The 21,510-nt window shown below is 52.2% G+C and overlaps 1 protein-coding gene across 1 annotated transcript in view; it reads right to left on the bottom strand.

Annotated features, from left to right (window-relative positions):
• RNFT2 (ring finger protein, transmembrane 2) overlaps window positions 1-21,510 on the bottom strand; it is a 145,476-nt gene that overhangs the window by 107,669 nt on the left and 16,297 nt on the right. The window contains exons 3-4 of the mRNA XM_075341850.1: window positions 8,771-8,989; window positions 7,186-7,682 (exon numbers count right to left, since the gene is read on the bottom strand). Of these exons, the coding sequence (XP_075197965.1) occupies window positions 7,186-7,682; window positions 8,771-8,844 (571 nt within the window). The 5' untranslated portion in view covers window positions 8,845-8,989. The remainder of the gene's footprint in view (window positions 1-7,185; window positions 7,683-8,770; window positions 8,990-21,510) is intronic.

Genomic DNA, 21,510 nt, shown 5'->3' with positions numbered 1-21,510 from the left:
TGAATGTGGGACGCTCCTGCGTCGCTGCACATGTCCGGTGCTTGCCACGCAGTGTGCGTTCCACTATCGCCCGGCAGGAAGTTACCTTTACGATAGGAGGTGACGGATTGACGCAAGCGCCCAAAGGATCCCTGATAGGTGGGTTAGGTGGACATAATCCCCTCAGCTACCGTCACCCCGACATGCCCCCTGTAGAAGCCGGGAGCGAAACACGTGTCGGGGATCGGGTGTCTGCGGTGTATATATTAAGGTAACTGTTGCTTTATTTATATGATGCTATGCCAGCACTTTTTACTTTAGTGGTGCGGTACACGGCCTATCCATTATAAGGTTCTGTATTTTGCCGTATGGCAAATTTAATGGGCATTATCTTTATGGATCACAGTTGACATCTAGGAGGCTGCTTCAGTGCGGCACCGATTTGCAGCAACGGAAACCTAGCACACATTCTAATACGTGACCTATGTGTTATTTTTTACATATTGAGTCCAGTGCCTTGATTGGGATTACATGATACACCTGTTAATGCTGACCCAGCTCTCTCCATCCCTTGTCCGCCGCACGGTTTACTCACATGTAACGCACCGAGGTTTTGCACGGGTACTATTGTGCAGTGCATACATGTGGTAGCATCGGATGGAGCGATTCTGATTCAGCATGTGAGGAGGGTTACCATGAGCATATTCCAGCATAGTACTGGGCGCTTTGGGGTTGTGCAATATTGATTTGTTTAAATAAAGTTATAATGCAGTGATTATTGCACAAAACCCGGTTCACATATTTACCTATGGCGACTTGCACCAGTTACCTTGTTAATCCAAGATTTTGATGCAATATTTATCGATAAGCCTGGCTCTTGTGAACATGGACACAGCACTGGTCACTTTATTGGATATTATGTGCAATACGAATACCGCTTTACCCTGATATACACTCTTTTGACTGCAATTTACTATTTTATTGTGTGGTGTTGTTCTAAATTTTGATGTTAATAAAATGTTTTGATTTATTGAGACATAGTATACTCCTTTTTGGATGAAAAAATTCTCATTTCTTCCTATGTGATACATTCTGACTTTTGGAGTGTCCGTAAATGGATTTGACCAATTGTGTGGTATTTGTAACTGGAAGTGGGAGCGAGGGTTCATATGAAGAGACTTGTTTGATTACAGGTTAAGAGGAGAAGAAAAAAAAAAAGAGGAGCGAGACAGACAGAGAGAGCGAGACAGACAGAGAGAGCGAGACAGACCGAGAGAAAAGTGGAAAAGGAGAGAGTGGAAGAGAAAGAGAAAAAAATGAAGAGAAAGGGAGAGACAGGAGAAACAAAAAAAAGAAAGAAAAAAACGAGATGGTGAAAAAAAAGGGAATTTTGTTTACTTACCGTAAATTCCTTTTCTTCTAGCTCCTATTGGGAGACCCAGACAATTGGGTGTATAGCTTCTGCCTCTGGAGGCCACACAAAGTATTACACTTTTAAAAAAGTGTAACCCCTCCCCTCTGCCTATACCCCCTTCCGTGGATTACGGGCTCCTCAGTTTTGGTGCAAAAGCAGGAAGGAGAAAACTTATAAATTGGTCTAGGGTAAATTCAATCCGAAGGATGTTCGGAGAACTGAAGACCATGAACCAAAAGAACAAATCAACATCAACAACATGTGTACACAAAAGAACAACCAGCCCGAAGGGCACAGGGGCGGGTGCTGGATCTCCCAATAGGAGCTAGAAGAAAAGGAATTTACGGTAAGTAAACAAAATTCCCTTTTTCTTTGTCGCTCCATTGGGAGACCCAGACAATTGGGACGTCCAAGAGCAGTCCCTGGGTGGGTAAAAACAATACCTCAATAGAAAGAGCCGAAAACGGCCCCCTCTTACAGGTGGGCAACCGCCGCCTGGAGGACTCGCCTACCTAGACTGGCGTCTGCCGAAGCATAGGTATGCACTTGATAGTGCTTCGTGAAAGTGTGCAGACTAGACCACGTAGCTACCTGACACACCTGCTGAGCCGTCGCCCGGTGCCGCAATGCCCAGGACGCACCTACGGCTCTGGTAGAATGGGCTTTCAACCCTGAAGGGAGCGGAAGCCCAGAAGTACGGTAGGCCTCGAGAATCGGTTCCTTGATCCACCGAGCCAAGGTTGACTTGGAGGCCTGAGAGCCCTTGCGCTGGCCAGCGACAAGGACAAAGAGCGCGTCTGAACGGCCAAGGGGCGCCGTGCGAGACACGTAGAGCCGGAGTGCTCTCACTAGATCCAAAGAGTGCAAATCCTTTTCACACTGGTGAATTGGATTAGGGCAAAAGGAAGGCAAGGAGATATCCTGATTTAGATGAAAAGGGGATACCACCTTAGGGAGAAATTCCGGGACAGGACGCAGAACCACCTTATCCTGGTGAAAAGCCAGGAAGGGAGCTTTGCATGACAGCGCTGCAAGCTCAGACACTCTCCGAAGTGATGTGACTGCCACCAGGAAGGCCACCTTCTGAGAAAGACGGGAGAGAGAGACATCCCGCAGCGGCTCAAAAGGCGGCTTTTGAAGAGCCGTCAGGACCCTGTTAAGATCCCAAGGTTCCAACGGACGTTTGTAAGGTGGAACCATATGGCAAACCCCCTGCAGGAACGTGCGGACCTGCGGAAGCCTGGCTAGACGCTTTTGAAAAAACACGGAGAGCGCCGAAACTTGGCCCTTGAGAGAGCCGAGGGACAAACCGTTGTCCATTCCAGATTGTAGAAATGAAAGGAATGTGGGTAAGGCAAACGGCCATGGAGGAAAACCGTTATCAGAGCACCAGGATAAGAAGATTTGCCAAGACCTGTAATAGATCTTGGCGGACGTTGGCTTCCTGGCTTGTCTCATGGTGGCAATGACATCCTGAGATAACCCTGAAGACGCTAGGAGCCAGGACTCAATGGCCACACAGTCAGGTTGAGGGCCACAGAATTCAGATCGAAAAACGGGCCGTGTGACAGCAAGTCTGGGCGGTCTGGAAGTGCCCACGGTTGACCCACCGCGAGATGCCACAGATCCGGATACCACGACCGCCTCGGCCAGTCTGGAGCGACGAGAATGGCGCGACGGCATTCGGACCGGATCTTGCGTAGTACCCTGGGCAGCATCGCCAGAGGGGGAAACACGTATGGCAGTCGAAACTGCGACCAATCCTGGACCAAGGCGTCCGCTGCCAGAGCTCTGTGATCCTGAGACCGAGCCATGAAGGCCGGGACCTTGTTGTTGTGTCGTGACGCCATGAGGTCGACGTCCGGCGTTCCCCAGCGGCGACAGATCTCTCGAAACACGTCTGGGTGAAGAGACCATTCCCCCGCGTCCATGCCCTGACGACTGAGAAAATCTGCTTCCCAGTTTTCTATGCCCGGGATGTGAACTGCGGAGATTGTGGAGCCTGTGACTTCCACCCACTGCAGAATTCGGCGGACTTCCTGGAAGGCTTGACGACTGCGAGTGCCGCCTTGGTGGTTGATGTACGCGACGGCAGTGGCGTTGTCCGACTGTATTCGGATCTGCCTGCCCTCCAGCCACCGATGGAAAGCCAATAGGGCTAGATATACTGCCCTTATCTCCAGGATATTGATCTGAAGGGACGATTCTATTGGATTCCAGGTTCCTTGAGCCCTGTGGTGGAGAAAAACCGCTCCCCAACCTGACAGGCTCGCGTCCGTGGTGACCACGGCCCAGGTTGGAGGTAGGAAGGATTTTCCCCGAGACAGAGATGTGGATAGGAGCCACCACTGAAGTGATGTTTTGGTTGCAAGGGAAAGAGAGATGTTCTTGTCGAGGGAAGCCGAACTCTTGTCCCATTTGCGAAGAATGTCCCATTGGAGTGGCCGTAGATGGAATTGCGCGAACGGCACTGCTTCTATAGCTGCAACTATCTTCCCCAGGAAGTGCATGAGGCGCCTTAAGGGGTGTGACTGACTCCGAAGAAGTGATTGCACCCCCGCTTGCAGAGAAAGCTGTTTGTCCCGCGGTTGCTTGACTAACGCTGGCTGGGTATGAAACTCCATCCCGAGGTAAGTCAGTGATTGGGTCGGCGTCAACTTGGATTTCGGGAAATTGATGATCCACCTGAACTGCTGGAGTCTCCAGAGTGACGGAAAGACTTCGTTGACACGCCACCCGAGAAGGAGCCCTGACTAGGAGATCGTCCAAGTAGGGGATCACCGAGTGGCCCTGAGAGTGCAGGACCGCCACGACGGATGCCATGACTTTGGTGAAAACCCGTGGGGCTGTCGCCAGGCCGAAGGGCAATGCGACGAACTGGAGGTGTTCGTCCCCGATGGCGAAACGCAGGAAACGTTGATGTTCGGGTGCGATCGGCACATGGAGATAAGCATCCTTGATGTCGATCGATGCTAGGAAGTCTCCTTGTGACATCGAGGCGATGACCGAGCGGAGCGATTCCATCCGAAATCGTCTGGTTCTCACATGTCTGTTGAGCAGCTTGAGGTCCAGAACGGGACGGAATGACCCGTCCTTTTTTGGCACCACGAACAAGTTGGAGTAAAAACCGCGACCACGTTCCTGAAGGGGAACGGGAATCACAACTCCATCTATCTTTAGAGCGTCCACTGCCTGAAAAAGTGCGTCGGCCTGCGCGGGGGGTGGGGAGTTTCTGAAGAAACGAGCCGTAGGTCGAGATGCTGAGAAGCCGACTCCTCTGCAGGAGGCGGCGGTGGTGTGAGATCCAACACCTGGTTGATGGATGAGATAAGATCATTTACTAAGGCGTCCCCCTCAGGGGTATCAAGGTTAAGGGCGAAGTCAGGGTCAGGGCCCTGAGCTCCCACGTCCGCCTCGTCGTCCTGAGAGTCCTCAAGCTGGGATCCAGAGCAGCGTGAGGAGGCCGGGGAAGAGTCCCAGCGAGGCCGCTTAGCCAGTCTGGGGCTGCGGTCCGGGCAGGAGTCCTCCGCCTGGGGCCTAGGGGCTATCCTGGGAGCGCGCTGCGGCGCGGACCGAGAAGGGCCTGGAGGAGACAGACTAACAGGGGCCGGGGCCTGTGAAGGGCCCGGTCTGGACTGCAAAGCCTCAAGGAGCTTAGATGACCATTTGTCCATAGACTGTGCAATGGACTGAGAAAGTGACTGAGAGAGTTTCTCAGCGAAAGAGGCCAATGACGGTGACTCTGTCCCTGCAGCATGTTCAGTGGGAGCAGGGGGATCTACATGAGCCGAGGGGCCCACAAGTGCCCTAGGCTCCGGCTGAGCAAGCGTGGCAGGAGTCGAGCATTGATCACAGTGAGGGTAGGTGGATCCCGCAGGCAACATAGCCCCACAAGAGGTACAGGCCGCGAAAAAAATCTGTGCCTTAGTAGCTTTGCTCCTTGTGGACGACATGCTGTTGTCTCTTAGGAGAGTGACCACTGAGGGTATATAGGAAAAGGGTATACAGCCTTTCCGAACAGATATATATATCTATATACCCTAGGGGGACCAGCACCGTGACCGGTGTGGCTTACCAACCGCTAACGAGCGGAGTGTGTCCTCCAGATTCCCTGTCGTGGATCCCCCGGAGCTGCAGAGCTTTGCTGCTGAGTAGCATCCACCGGCAGAATGCTAAAAATGGCTGCCGGAGCTCTCAGGGGGGGTGTGGAGCCGAGGACGGCGCCAGCAAAGAGCGGGAATCTGGAGTCCCCACAGTGGTCAATGAGGGGGGGGGGAAACATGCAAGATGCTCCAGCCCTCAAAGCCGACGTCATGTCGGCAATCCCGCCCTAACCCCTGACAGGCAGGCTCGGGGGCGGGATTTTTCGCGACTAGGCCGCGGCGAAGCCGGGGACTAAATTTAAGGCTGTGCCCGACAAGCAGGCACGGTCGGCGCGGAAGTCCGCCGAGACAACGGACGGAACTACCGCGGCTTCCGGGGATAAGGTGCGACCCTCTCTGTACAGTCCCCACATGGGGACACAGAGTACCTTCCAGTTGCAGGGCCCGGTCCCTGGGGGTGAAGAAGCTCCGATCCGGCAGGTTCCACCAGGGGCTGCGGATGGAGCACGGTCCCAGCTCATGGATGACCGCTTAGGATCCCACTTCTCCCAGAGCCGCAAAAGGGATGGTGAAGGAGACGGCATGTGGCTCCAGCCTCCGTACCCGCAATGGGTACCTCAACCTTAACAACACCGCCGACATAGTGGGGTGAGAAGGGAACATGCCGGGGACCCCATCGGGGTCCTCTTTTTTTCCGACATAACTATGTATGAGAATGCATGAGTGGATGTGTGCCTCCTTCCACACAAGGCATAAAACTGAGGAGCCCGTGATCCACGGGAGGGTGTATAGGCAGAGGGGAGGGGTTACACTTTTTTAAAAGTGTAATACTTTGTGTGGCCTCCAGAGGCAGAAGCTATACACCCAATTGTCTGGGTCTCCCAATGGAGCGACAAAGAAAGAGAAAATGAGGGAGAGAAAAAAACCTCAGAAAAATAAGAGAGAAAAAAAGATAGAAAAGAAAAAAAATGAGACATTGAGAGAAAAAGAAGAAAGAAAAAGTTAAAAAGAGAGAAAAAGAGACAAAGTGAAAAGGATGGAAGAAAGAAAAGAGAAAAAAAAGAGAGAAAGAAATTAAAGAACGAGAAAATAAAAAGGAAAAAAAAGAAAGCGAAAAAGAGAAAGTGTCGGGAGATGAGAGTAGCTTCCTTTGTTGTTTCTTTAACATACCAAGCCACTGGGTAAGTCTTCATTTTGAGATTAAAACCCCTTTAAATAAAACTGTTAGCGTGAGAACAGCATTTAAGGGGGTTAACGACAGCAGTGGAAGCCAGCTCTGGGCGCTGGTGTTACAAAGACAATGTGAGCACAGGATGACTGTCTACACCAAGTACCGGCGCTCGTGCATCATGGCGGGGCCAATCATATCCATTCACTTTCCCACCTTCTGGTTTTCTAGCTGTCTGAGCCCTTCTCTATGAAGTCAGAGCTGTTAATCACGAAAGAAATAGAGGGAAAGCAAACAGGTGGGAAGATGATATAAATGATTCTCCCCACCATGATGCACCAATGTACTTGATGTACTTGATGTGAACAGTCATCCTTGCTTAAAAGGCAGATGTCAGCTGTATAACGCAGCCAGTATCCGACGTGTAGCATTGACACAGCTCTTGAGCCCACTCCTGACATTGACACTTGACATATTATGTACAGGAACATCACACGCCTGAGTATAATATCATCACTCACCAAGTTTATGCTGAAAGCAGACTTTAGCGAGTAAGATAAGAATGAATGGAAGTCCCTTCTGTAACCAAGACACTATGGCCCGCAGCTCAGACAGGGCTGGCGCTGGAGTGCCAACTTCTTCGCTGCTCTCCTCCCTGTGGCGCTCAGTTGTGGCAGCGTGCAGCAGTGAGGGTCTGGAGTGGGAGTGCTGGAAATGATGCTGGTGGTGGTGGGCTGGTGGTTGTGGTGGCTGTCTGTGGTGAGGATGATGGTGAGTAAAGGTGCTAGATTCAGAGCGCCCACTGGCTTCTTCTCTTAGTGGAGGTGGCATCTGGATGAAAACATCGGCTCCTCCTGGCGTGGAGCCCAGAACTAGACCAGACTGTACAGTGATGGGTCCAGGCTGCAGACCGGCCAGGCTGGAGAACAGATGCTGAGAGGAAGGAGCGTCTTGTTTTAATCCATTAAATACTCCATCATCCATACCGGTGTCAGGGCTAAGATTCTGGCCTCGACTCCTAAAGCAGCAGAAGGATCATAAAAGGTAGATGGATCAGTCATCAATGCTCAGTGTGAGGGACATCTTCATGGCTTCAGTGCAGAATGCTGCTCTCCTGCACTGGAGCGATGACTGGCACAGTGCAGATCACAGTCACCCCGAAGGGTGAGATTACAGCACTCGCCCTGGGGAATAAACGCCTGCTGGACTAGTCCTGGCTAACTACTATGTCACCAGTGCTGATACTAAAGTGTATTCCTCGCTTTGGAACACAATACATTTGACTAATACGACTTAACTTTGGGGTCTTTGGGTTCCCTTTAACATAACAGTACCCCTTAAAGTTCCTGCATAGCTCGTTTGTACACTGACACTGTCTTCTCATACTCTGTTTTAACTGTGTGAGCCAGTCGATAGGGCTGACAGTAACAACAAGTATAACCATGCTGCATCTGTGTAGGTGGAGCAATAAAAAAATACAAAAGTGCTGCTTTAAAGAAAATCTATCGCCAGGTTTTATCCCCTAATCTGAGAGCAGCACAATGTAGGGGCAGAGACCCTGATTACACTTACTGAGCTGCTTAGTGCAGTTTGGATAAAATCACTGTTTTATCAATGGCAGATTATCACTGGAGGACTAGTAAACCTGCTTCCAGATAGACCAGCACATTCAGGAGCTCAGTATAACCCCACACATACCACTGATTGTCAGATCACTGTGTACACTGTATATGAGCAGAAAGCTGCCAAATCAGTAGTGAGGGTGGAGTTATACAGAGCTCAGCATTCAGAGAATGGCGAGATCTGCAGCAAATAAAAGTGTGATTTTATCAAAACTGCATCAGCAGCCCAGTAAGTGACAAATGGTCTCTGTCTCTACATTATGCTGCTCTCACATGGGGTACCAAGAACCTGGTGACAGATTTCCTTTAAGATTAAGTGACAACAAAGCAAATAAAAGACTGCACTGAGCACCTTGCCACTTTGCCTACCACAGTCTATCCTTGTCATGTAGCAAAAAGTCTTCATAGCATGGGGAAACCAGTTGGGGTCTCACCACCTATAACCCCATCAATAAAACTTCCCTCTCGCTGCTCAGTGGCTTACCTTTCCAGAGGAGGATTGTCTGTCAGGCTGCTGTGTCTTCTCTGCATTGTCCTCAGGACCTTCAAACAATACATTTAAAGTGTGTCGCCTATGGGGACAGAGGTCAGGCAGCGCTCCTTTTGCTGACAGACCTGGAGCACATTGGTGATCTTCATATAGTTCACTTTGTAGGTTGCTTTAGAGACCCCAAAATGGGCCCCCTTAGTTACCATCCAATGACTGAAATAACATAAGTAAAAAGCAATAAGTGCAAAAGATACAGGAATTAAAGTAAAATAAACCCATTATGTCAAGGATAATAAATCAGTTTAAAGGGGTATTCCCATCTCCAAGATCTTATCCCAATACGTAGTAGGTGTAATAATAATAATATTAGCAAATACCTCCAATTAGAAATGTAGTATAGTTCTACTGATTAGCTATGTCACCTACCTCATGTGCAGGGCATTGCAGTACCTTAGATAACCATGGTTATGACCACGCATATAGTCACAGTTAGGCCTAAGACACATGGCATGAAGGTCGGTGCGAGTGGAGTGCGATAAAGAAGGGAATTTTGTTTACTTACCGTAAATTCCTTTTCTTCTAGCTCTAATTGGGAGACCCAGACAATTGGGTGTATAGCTACTGCCTCCGGAGGCCACACAAAGTATTACACTTAAAAGTGTAAGGCCCCTCCCCTTCTGCCTATACACCCCCCGTGGGATCACGGGCTCCTCAGTTTTAGTGCAAAAGCAAGAAGGAGGAAAGCCAATAAACTGGTTTAAAGCAAATTCAATCCGAAGGAATATCGGAGAACTGAAACCATTCAACATGAACAACATGTATATACAAAAAAACAGGGGCGGGTGCTGGGTCTCCCAATTAGAGCTAGAAGAAAAGGAATTTACGGTAAGTAAACAAAATTCCCTTCTTCTTTGTCGCTCTATTGGCAGACCCAGACAATTGGGATGTCCAAAAGCAATCCCTGGGTGGGTAAATAATACCTCGTAGTAGAGCCGTAAAACGGCCCCTTCCTACAAGTGGGCAACTGCCGCCTGAAGGACTCGTCTGCCTATGCTGGCATCCGCCGAAGCATAGGCATGCACCTGATAGTGTTTCGTGAAAGTGTGGAGGCTGGACCAGGTAGCCGCCTGACACACATGCTGAGCCGTAGCCTGGTGCCTCAAAGCCCAGGACGCACCCACAGCTCTGGTAGAATGGGCCTTCAGCCCTGAGGGAACCGTAAGCCCCGCAGAACGATAAGCTCGAGAATTGGTTCCTTGATCCACCGAGCCGGGCTTGATTTGGAAGCCTGCGACCCTTTACGCTGGCTAGCGACAAGGACAAGAATGCATCCGAGCGGCGCAGGGGCGCCGTACGATAGATGTAGAGTCTGAGTGTTCTCACCAGATCTAATCAAGTGCAAATCCTTTTCACATTGGTGAACTGGATGAGGACAAACAGAGGGTACGGGGATACCCTGATTGAGATGAAAGGGGGGAAACCACCTTAGAGATAAATTCCGGAACCGGACGCAGAACCCCTTGACCTGGTGAGACACCGGGAAGGGGGCCTTGCACGACAATGCTGCCCGGACAGACACTCTCCGAAGTGAAGTGACTGCCACAAGGAAAACCACTTTCTGCGAAAGGCGTGAGAGGGAAAAAACTCTCATAGGCTCGAATGGTGGTTTCTGAAGAACCATCAGCACTCTGTTCAAATCACAGGGTTCTAACAGTCGTTTGTAAGGAGGGACTAATCGGCAAACCCCCTGCAGGAACGTGCGTACCTGAGGAAGTGTTGCTAGGCGCTTCTGAGAAAATACAGAGAGCGCTGAGATTTGTCCCTTAAGGGAGCCGAGCGACAAACCTTTTTCCAAACCGGATTGCAGGAAGGAAAGAAAGTAGGCAAGGCAAATGGCCAGGGAGAAACTCCCTGAGCAGAGCACCAAGATAAGAATATCTTCCACGTTCTGTGGTAGATCTTGGCAGATGTGGGTTTTCTGGCCTGTCTCATAGTGGTAATGACCTCTTGAGATAACCCTGCAGATGCTAGGATCCAGGACTCAATGGCCACACCGTCAGGTTGAGGGCCGCAGAATTCAGATGGAAAAACGGCCCTTGAGACAGCAAGTCTGGTCGGTCTGGTAGAGCCCACGGTTGGCCTACCGCGAGATGCCACAGATCCGGGTACCACGACCTCGTTGGCCCGTCTGGAGCGACGAGGATGGCGCGGCGGCAGTCGGACCTGATCTTGCGTAACACTCTGGGCAACAGTGCCAGAGGAGGAAACACATAAGGGAGTTGAAACTGCGACCAATCCTGAACTAAGGCGTCTGCCGCCAGAGCTCTGTGATCTTGAGACCGTGCCATGAATGTTGGGACCTTGTTGTTGTGCCGGGACGCCATTAGGTCGACGTCCGGCATCTCCCAGCGGCAACAGATCTCCTGAAACACGTCCGGGTGAAGAGACCATTCCCCTGCGTCCATGCCCTGGCGACTAAGAAAATCTGCTTCCCAGTTTTCTACGCCCGGGATGTGAACTGCGGATATGGTGGAAATTCGGAACTGCTTGCCTTCCAGCCACTGCTGGAAGGCTTGTAGGGCAAGATACACTGCCCTGATTTCCAGAACATTGATCTGAAGGGTGGACTCCTGCTGAGTCCACGTACCTTGAGCCCTGTGGTGGAGAAAAACTGCTCCCCACCCTGACAGACTCGCGTCCGTTGTGACCACCGCCCAGGATGGGGGTAGGAAAGGCTTTCCTTTTGACAATGAGGTGGGAAGAAGCCACTACTGAAGAGAATCCTTGGCCGCCTGAGAAAGGGAGACGTTCCTGTGTAGGGACGTCGACTTCCCGTCCCATTGGCGGAGAATGTCCCATTGTAGTGGACGCAGATGAAACTGCGCGAAAGGGACTGCCTCCATTGCTGCTACCATCTTCCCTAGGAAGTGCATGAGGCGTCTCAAGGGGTGCGACTGGCCCTGAAGGAGAGATTGCACCCCTGTCTGTAGTGAACGCTGTTTGTTCAGCGGAAGCATCACTATCGCTGAGAGAGTATGAAACTCCATGCCAAGATATGTTAGCGATTGGGTCGGGGTCAGATTTGACTTTGAAAAGTTGATGATCCACCCGAAACTCTGGAGAGTCTCCAGTGCAACGTTCAGGCTGTGTTGGCATGCCTCTTGAGAGGGTGCCTTGACAAGTAGATCGTCCAAGTAAGGGATCACAGAGTGACCCTGAGAGTGCAGGACTGCTACTACTGCTGCCATGACCTTGGTGAAGACCCGTGGGGCTGTCGCCAGACCGAAAGGCAGGGCTACGAACTGAAGGTGTTCGTCTCCTATAACGAAGCGTAGAAAAACGCTGGTGCTCTGGAGCAATCGGCACGTGGAGATAAGCATCCATGATGTCTATTGATGCTAGGAAATCTCCTTGAGACATTGAGGCGATGACGGAGCGGAGGGATTCCATCCGGAACCGCCTGGTTTTCACATGCTTGTTGAGCAGTTTTAGGTCCAGAACAGGACGGAAAGACCCGTCCTTTTTTGGCACCACAACAAATTGGAGTGAAAACCGTGACCTTGCTCCTGAAGAGGAACAGGGATCACCACTCCTTCTGCCTTTAGAGAGCACCCGCCTGCAGAAGGGCACCGGCTCGGTCGGGAGGTGGAGAAGTTCTGAAGAATCGAGTCGGAGGACGAGAACTGAACTCTATCCTGTACCCGTGAGACAGAATGTCTCTCACCCAACGGTCTTTGACCTGTGGCAGCCAAATGTCGCCAAAGCGGGAGAGCCTGCCACCGACTGAGGATGCGGAGAGAGGAGGCCGAAAGTCATGAGGAAGCCGCCTTGGTAGCGGTTCCTCCGGCTGCCTTCTTTGGGCGTGACTGAGCCCGCCAAGAATCTGAGCTCCTCCGATCCTTTTGAGTCCTTTTGGACGAGGAGAATTGGGACCTGCCCGAGCCTCGAAAGGACCGAAACCTCGACTGTCCCCTCCTCTGTTGGGGTTTGTTAGGTTTGGGCTGGGGTAAGGAAGAATCCTTACCCTTGGACTGTTTAATGATTTCATCCAATCTCTCACCAAACAGTCTGTCACCAGAAAATGGCAAACTGGTTAAGCACTTATTTGGAAGCAGAATCTGCCTTCCCTTCCCTTAACCACAAGGCTCTGCGTAAAACCACGGAGTTGGCGGACGCCACTGCCGTACGGCTCGTAGAGTCCAGGACAGCATTAATAGCGTAAGACGCAAATGCAGACATTTGAGAGGTTAAGGACGCTACTTGCGGAACAGATGTACGTGTGACAGTGTCAATCTGCGCAAGACCAGCTGAAATAGCTTGGAGTGCCCATACAGCTGCGAATGCTGGAGCAAACGACGCGCCGATAGCTTCATAGATGGATTTCAACCAGAGCGCCATCTGTCTGTCAGTGGCATCTTTAAGTGAAGCCCCATCGTCCACTGCAACTATGGATCTAGTCGCAAGCCTGGAGATTGGAGGATCCACCTTTGGACACTGGGTCCAGCACTTGACCACGTCAGGGGGAAAGGGATAACGTGTATCCTTAAGACGTTTGGAGAAACGCTTATCTGGATAAGCGTGGTGTTTGTGAACTGCTTCTCTGAAGTCAGAGTGGTCCAGAAAAGTACTCAATTTACGCTTGGGATACCTGAAATGGAATTTCTCCTGCTGTGAAGCTGACTCCTCCACTGGAGGAGCTGAGGGAGAAATATCCAACATTCCATTGATGGACGCTATAAGATCATTCACTATGGCGTCACCATCAGGGGTATCCAGATTGAGAGCGGTCTCAGGATCAGAATCCTGATCAGCTACCTCTGCCTCATCATACAGAGAGTCCTCCTGCTGGGACCCTGACCAGTGTGATGAAGTCGAGGGCCGCTCCCAGCGAGCTCGCTTAGGCTGTCTGGGACTGTCGTCCGTGTCAGAGCCTTCACCCTGGGATGCATGGGACCCCCCCGGAGCACGGATTTGTTCCAAATGAGGGGGGCCAGGGAGCATTGAATCAACAGTGTCCATGGTCTGAGTTACCGGTCTGGACTGCAAAGTCTCTAGGATTTTAGTCATAGTCAGAGACAATCTATCAGCAAAAACTGCAAACTCCGTCCCTGTCACCTGGACAGTGTTCACAGGTGGTTCTCCTTGGGCCACCTCTAGCAGAGACCCCGGCTGAGCAAGTGCTACAGGGGAGCATTGCACCCAATGGGGGTCAGTGGAACCTGCCGGTAGAACAGCCTCACATGCGGTACAAGCAGCATAGAAAGCCTGTGCCTTGGCACCCTTGCTTTTTGCGGACGACATGCTGTTGTCTAGCCATCTAGGAGGGTATATAGCCAAGAATAGCGACCGTACAGTGCAATGTATAACATACAAGCATAAAGTACAAATGAACACTTCGGCACTAGTGGGGTCAGCACCTCAGGTGCTGCTTACCGCCCGCTCAAAAGCGGGTGTGTGGTCGCCCGAATCCTGTGTCTGGGTCTCCAAGAGCTTGTCTCCCTTCTCCAGCTCAGACTGCAAACAGGAATGGCTGCCGGCGTCCTGTGGAGAGGAGCGGGCCGTGGGCATGCCCCAGACAAAGTGCGGGAAACTGGCGTCTCACTGTGCCCAGTGAGGGGGCTGGAGTATGCTAAGCAGACTCCAGCCCTCGGCGCTGACGTTCTGAACAGCGTCCCGCCCTTCCCCTGACTGGCAGGCCTGGGGGCGGGAACGAAACGAAACTAGGCCGCAAAAGCCGGGGACTCGATTTATACGCGCGGCCGTCGTATAAGCACGGCCAGCGCGGAAGTCCCCGGCGCACCACAAGTCCCAGCCGCGCCACAGTGTAAAAACAGCCAGCAGCGGCCGGCGCGGCAGTTCCTAATACATAAACTCACTCAGCTAAGCTGCAGTGAGTAATAGCACAAGCGCTCCGCGCTGTTGTCCCCGGCGCACTAACACACCCAGCATGCTGGTGTGTGTGTGCGCGATTTGTACGGGGACACAGAGTACCTTAATGTAGCAGGGCCCTGTCCCTGACGATACTCAGCTCCATATCCAGCAGGTTCTCCGGGTCTGTGGATGGAGCACGGTCTCAGTGCCTGGAGACCGGTAAGATCCCACTTCACCCAGAGCCCTGAGGGGGATGGGGAAGGAAAGCAGCATGTGGGCTCCAGCCTCCGTACCCGCAATAGATACCTCAACCTTAACAAACACCGCCGACAAGAGTGGGGTGAGAAGGGAGCATGCTGGGGGCCCTATATGGGCCCACTTTTCTTCCATCCGACATAGTCAGCAGCTGCTGCTGACTAAAACAGTGGAGCTATGCGTGGATGTCTGACCTCCTTCGCACAAAGCATGAAAACTGAGGAGCCCGTGATCCCACGGGGGGTGTATAGGCAGAAGGGGAAGGGCCTTACACTTTTAAGTGTAATACTTTGTGTGGCCTCCGGAGGCAGTAGCTATACACCCAATTGTCTGGGTCTCCCAATAGAGCGACAAAGAAACATCACATTCTACTCAGACCAATATTAGCCTGTGTGTCAGTGCACATGAGCGATTATTTTCTCAGCCCTAATCGGACCGAGAAAACAATCGCAGCATGCTGCAACTGTAATGCGAGACTCTTTCTATCGCGCCCATTCAAGTGTATGGGGCGAGAGAAAAATCGCACTGCACTCGCATTACACCGGTGTACCACAAGTGCAGGGCGAGAATGGCAATAGGCGGCTATGGAGGAGAGAGGGAGGTAAATCCCTGCCTCCACTCCTTCGTGCCAGCCCGCCCCTCCGCAGTGCCGCTCGCACGGTCGGACCTCAGTCGCAGGGACACTCGGATGACACTCAACTCTGCTGTACTGCCAGCGTGAGCCGAGTGTCATGCGAGGGGATCGCAGTAATCCCTGTGTGGCCCCGGCCTTAGTTAGTTGCTTGTGATCATAACCATGAATATCTAAAATCTTGTAATGCCCTGCACATGAGGTAAGCAACATAGTGAATCAGAAAGCTGTACAATTGTCAGATAGAACTGACATCCAGCAAATGTGAAATATACAATACCAAAAGAAGGGAATTTTGTTACTTACCGTAAATTCCTTTTCTTCTAGCTCCAATTGGGAGACCCAGACGATTGGGTGTATAGCTACTGCCTCCGGAGGCCACACAAAGTATTACACTAAAAAGTGTAAGGCCCCTCCCCTTCTGCATATACACCCCCCGTGGGATCACGGGCTCCTCAGTTTTAGTGCAAAAGCAAGAAGGAGGAAAGCCAATAACTGGTTAAACAAATTCAATCCGAAGGAACATCGGAGAACTGAAACCATTCAACATGAACAACATGTGTACCCTGAAAAAAAAAAAAAATCCCGAAGGAAAGAGGGCGGGTGCTGGGTCTCCCAATTGGAGCTAGAAGAAAAGGAATTTACGGTAAGTAACAAAATTCCCTTCTTCTTCGGCGCTCCATTGGGAGACCCAGACGATTGGGACGTCCAAAAGCAGTCCCTGGGTGGGTAAATTAATACCTCAAGTTAGGGCTGTAAAACAGCCCTTCCCTACATGGAGGCAACCGCCGCCTGCAGGACTCTTCTACCTAGGCTGGCATCCGCCTAAGCGTAGGTATGCACCTGATAATGCTTGGTGAAAGTGTGCAGACTCGACCAGGTAGCTGCCTGGCACACCTGCTGAGCCGTAGCCTGGTGCCGTAATGCCCAGGACGCACCCACGGCTCTGGTAGAATGGGCCTTCAGCCCTGATGGAACCGGAAGCCCAGCAGAACGGTAGGCTTCAAGAATTGGTTCCTTGATCCATCGAGCCAGGGTGGATTTGGGAGCCTGCGACCCTTTACGCTGACCAGAGTCAAGTACAAAGAGTGCATCCGAGCGGCGCAGGGGCGCCGTGCGGGAAATGTAGATTCTGAGTGCTCTCACCAGATCCAACAAATGCAAATCCATTTCATATCGATGAACTGGATGAGGACAAAAGGAAGGTAAGGAGATATCCTGATTGAGATGAAAGGGGGATACCACCTTAGGGAGAAACTCCGGAATCGGGCGCAGCACTACCTTGTCTTGGTGAAACACCAGGAAGGGAGCTTTGGCTGACCGCGCTGCTAGCTCGGACACTCTCCGAAGAGATGTGACCGCTACCAGAAAGGCCACTTTCTGTGAAAGTCGAGAAAGTGAAACATCCCTCAGAGGCTCGAAGGACGGCTTCTGGAGAGCAATTAGTACCCTGTTCAGATCCCATGGGTCTAACGGCCTCTTGTACGGAGGGACAATGTGACAAACCCCCTGCAGGAACGTGCGTACCTGAGGGCGTCGTGCTAGGCGCTTCTGAAAGAATACAGACAGCGCTGGGACTTGTCCTTTAAGGGAGCCGAGCGACAAACCTTTTTCCAAACCAGATTGCAGGAAGGGAAGAAAAGTAGGCAATGCAAATGGCCAGGGAGACACTCCCTGAGCAGAGCACTAAGATAAGAATATCTTCCACGTCCTGTGGTAGATCTTGGCAGACGTCGGCTTCCTAGCCCGTCTCATGGTGGCAATGACGTCTTGAGATAATCCTGAAGACGCTAGGATCCAGGACTCAATGGCCACACAGTCAGGTTCAGGGCCGTAGAATTCAGATGGAAGAACGGCCCTTGGGACAGTAAGTCTGGCCGGTCTGGTAGTGCCCACGGTTGGCCGACCGTGAGATGCCACAGATCCGGGTACCACGACCTCCTCGGCCAGTCTGGGGCGACGAGGATGGCGCGGCGGCAATCGGAGCTGATCTTGCGTAGCACTCTGGGCAACAGTGCCAGAGGGGGAAACACATAGGGTAGCTGGAACTGCGACCAATCCTGAACTAAGGCGCCTGCCGCCAGAGCTCTTTGATCGTGAGACCGCGCCATGAAAATCGGGACCTTGTTGTTGTGCCGAGACGCCATTAGGTCGACGTCCGGCATCCCCCAGCGGCTACAGATTTCCTGAAACACGTCCGGGTGCAGAGACCATTCCCCTGCGTCCATACCCTGGCGACTGAGGAAGTCTGCTTCCCAGTTTTCTACGCCCGGGATGTGAACTGCGGATATGGTGGATGCTCTGTCTTCCACCCACATCAGAATCCGCCGGACTGCCTGGGAGGCTTGCCGACTGCGTGTTCCGCCTTGGTGGTTGATGTATGCCACCGCTGTGGAGTTGTCCGACTGAATTCGGATCGGTTTGCCTTCCAGCCACTGCTGGAAGGCTTGCAGGGCAAGATACACTGCCCAGATTTCCAGAACATTGATCTGAAGGGTGGACTCCTGCTGAGTCCACGTACCCTGAGCCCTGTGGTGGAGAAAGACTGCTCCCCACCCTGACAGACTCGCGTCTGTCGTGACCACCGCCCAGGATGGGGGTAGGAAGGACTTTCCTTTTGACAATGAGGTGGGAAGAAGCCACCACTGAAGAGAGTCCTTGACCGTCTGAGAAAGGGAGACGTTCCTGTCTAGGGACGTCGACTTCCCATCCCATTGGCGGAGAATGTCCCATTGCAGTGGACGCAGATGAAACTGCGCGAAAGGGACTGCCTCCATTGCTGCTACCATCTTCGCTAGGAAGTGCATGAGGCGTCTTAAGGGGTGTGACTGGCCTTGAAGGAGAGACTGCACCCCCGTCTGTAGTGAACGCTGTTTGTCCAGCGGAAGCTTCACTATCGCTGAGAGAGTATGAAACTCCATGCCAAGATATGTCAGCGATTGGGTCGGTGTCAGATTTAACTTTGAAAAGTTGATGATCCACCCGAAACTCTGGAGAGTCTCCAGCGCAACGTTCAGGCTGTGTTGGCATGCCTCTTGAGAGGGTGCCTTGACAAGTAGATCATCCAAGTAAGGGATCACAGAGTGACCCTGAGAGTGCAGGACTGCTACCACTGCTGCCATGACCTTGGTGAAAACCCGTGGGGCTGTCGCCAGACCGAAGGGCAGGGCTACGAACTGAAGATGCTCGTCTTCTATAACGAATCGTAGCAAACGCTGGTGCTCTGGAGCAATCGGCACGTGGAGATAAGCATCCTGATGTCTATTGATGCTAGGAAATCTCCTTGAGACATTGAGGCAATGACGGAGCGGAGGGATTCCATCCGGAACCGCCTGGTTTTCATGTGCTTGTTGAGCAGTTTTAGGTCCAGAACGGAACGGAAAGAGCCGTCCTTTTTTGGCACCACAACCAGATTGGAGTAAAAACCGTGACCTTGTCCCTGCAGAGGAACAGGGATTACCACTCCTTCTGCCTGCAGAAGAGCATCGGCTCGGTCGGGAGGTGGGGAAGTTCTGAAGAATCGAGCCGGAGGACGAGAACAGAACTCTATCCTGTACACGTGAGACAAAATGTCTCTCACCCACCGGTTTTTGACCTGTGGCAGCTAAATGTCGCCAAAGCGGGAGAGTCTGCCACCGACCGCGGATGCGGAGAGAGAGGGCTGAAAGTCATGAGGAAACCGCCTTGGTAGCGGCTCCTCCGGCTGCCTTCTTTGGGCGTGATTGAGCCCGCCAGGAATCTGAGCCCCTCTGAGCCTTTTGAGTCCTTTTGGACGAGGAAAATTGGGACCTGCCCGAGCCTGGAAAGGACCGAAACCTCGACTGTCCTTTCCTCTGTTGGGTTTTGTTTGATCTGGGCTGGTGTAAGGAAGAATCCTTACCCTTAGACTGTTTAATGATTTCATCCATCGCTCACCAAACAGTCTGTCACCAGATAATGGCAAACTGGTTAAGCACTTTTTGGAAGCAGAATCTGCCTTCCATTCCCTTAACCACAAGGCTCTGCGTAAAAACCACGGAGTTGGCGGACGCCACTGACGTACGGCTCGTAGAGTCCAGGACAGCATTAATAGCGTAAGTCGCAATGCAAACATATGCGAGGTTAAGGACGCCACCTGCGGCACAGATGTACGTGTGACAGTGTCCACCTGCGCAAGACCAGCTGAAATAGCTTGGAGTGCCCATACGGCTGCGAATGCCGGAGCAAACGACACGCCGATAGCTTCATAGACAGATTTCAACCAGAGGTCCATCTGTCTGTCAATGGCATCTTTAAGTGAAGTCCCATCTTCCACTGCAACTATGGGTCTAGCCGCAAGCCTGGAGATTGGGGGATCCACCTTTGGACACTGGGTCCAGCACTTGACCACGTCAGGGGGAAAGGGATAACGTGTATCCTTAAGACGTGTGGAGAAATGCTTGTCTGGATAAGCGTGGTGTTTCTGGACTGCTTCTCTGAAGTCAGAGTGGCCCAAAAAAGTACTGAATTTACGCTTGGGATACCTGAAATGGAATTTCTCCTGCTGCGAAGCTGACTCCTCCACTGGAGGGGCTGAGGGAGAAATATCCACCAGTCTATTGATGGACGCTATGAGATCATTCACCATGGCGTCACTATTAGGAGCATCCAGATTGAAAGCGGTCTCAGGATCAGAATCCTGATCAGCTACCCCTGCCTCATCATACAGAGAATCCTCTCGCTGAGACCCTGCCCAGTGTGAAGTCGAGGGTCTCTCCCAGCGAGCTCGCTTAGGCTGTCTGGGACTGTCGTCCGTGCAGAGCCTTCAGCCTGGGATGTATGGGACCCCCTTGGAGCACGTATTAGTTCCAACTGAGGGAGACCGGGGGGCATTGATTCAACAGTGCCCATTGTCTGAGTCACCGGCCTGGACTGCAAAGTTTCTAGAATCTTGGTCATAGTCCCAGACATTTTATCAGCAAAAAACTGCAAACTCTGTCCTCTGGACAGTTTCACAGGTGGCTCTCTCTGGGCCACCACTAGCAGAGACTCTACCCAATGGGGGTTAGTGGAACCTGCCGGTAAAACAGCCTCACATGCGGTACAGACAGCATAGAAAGCCTGTGCCTTGGCACCCTTGCTTTTTTTTTTTTGTGGACGACATGCTGTTGTCTCCTCAGAGCAATCTAGGGGTATATAGCCAAGAAGCGACCGTACAGTGCAAATATAGGTACAAGCATAAAGTACACAAAACACTGTGGCACTAGTGGGGTCAGCACCAAGGTGCTGCTTACCGCCCGCTTAAGCGGGTGTGTGGTCGCCAGAATCCCTTGACCGGGTCTCCCAGAGCCTGTGTCCGTTCTCCAGCTTAGACTGCATGCAGGAATGGCTGCCGGCGTCCTGTGAAGAGGGGCGGGCCGTGGGCGTGCCCCAGACCAAGAGCGGGAAACTGGCGTCCCACTGTGCCCAGTGAGGGGGCTGGAGTATGTAAATAAGACTCCAGCCCTCGGTGCTGACCATTGTACAGCGCCTCGCCCCTTCCCTGACTGGCAGGCCCGGGGGCGGGAAGGAAACGAAACTAGGCCGCAAAAGCCGGGGACTCGATTTATAAGCGCTGCCGTCGTAAAAGCACGGTCAGCGCGGAAGTCCCCAGCGCACCACAAGTCTCATCCGCGCCGCAGCTTCTAGCAGCGGCCGGCGCGGCAGTTTCCCACACATTAACTCACTCAGCTAAGCTGCAGTGAGTATAGCCCCAGCGCGCAGCGCTGTTGTCCCCGGCGCACTAACACACCCAGCATGCTGGTGTGTGTGTGCGTGGTCTGTACGGGGACACAGAGTACCTTAACGTTGCAGGGCCTTGTCCCTGACGATACTCAGCTCCATTCCAGCAGGATCTCCGGGTCTGTGGATGGAGCCCGGCCTCAGAGCCTGGAGGCCGGTAAGATCCCACTTCACCCAGAGCCCTCAGGGGGATGGGGAAGGAAAACAGCATGTGGGCTCCAGCCTCCGTTCCCGCAAT

The sequence above is a fragment of the Anomaloglossus baeobatrachus genome, chromosome 1 (assembly GCF_048569485.1).
Source record: "Anomaloglossus baeobatrachus isolate aAnoBae1 chromosome 1, aAnoBae1.hap1, whole genome shotgun sequence".
NCBI classification, from domain to species: Eukaryota; Metazoa; Chordata; class Amphibia; order Anura; family Aromobatidae; genus Anomaloglossus; species Anomaloglossus baeobatrachus.
The sequence above is the reverse complement of the archived record's forward strand: the minus strand, read 5'-3'. Positions and strand labels throughout refer to the sequence as shown.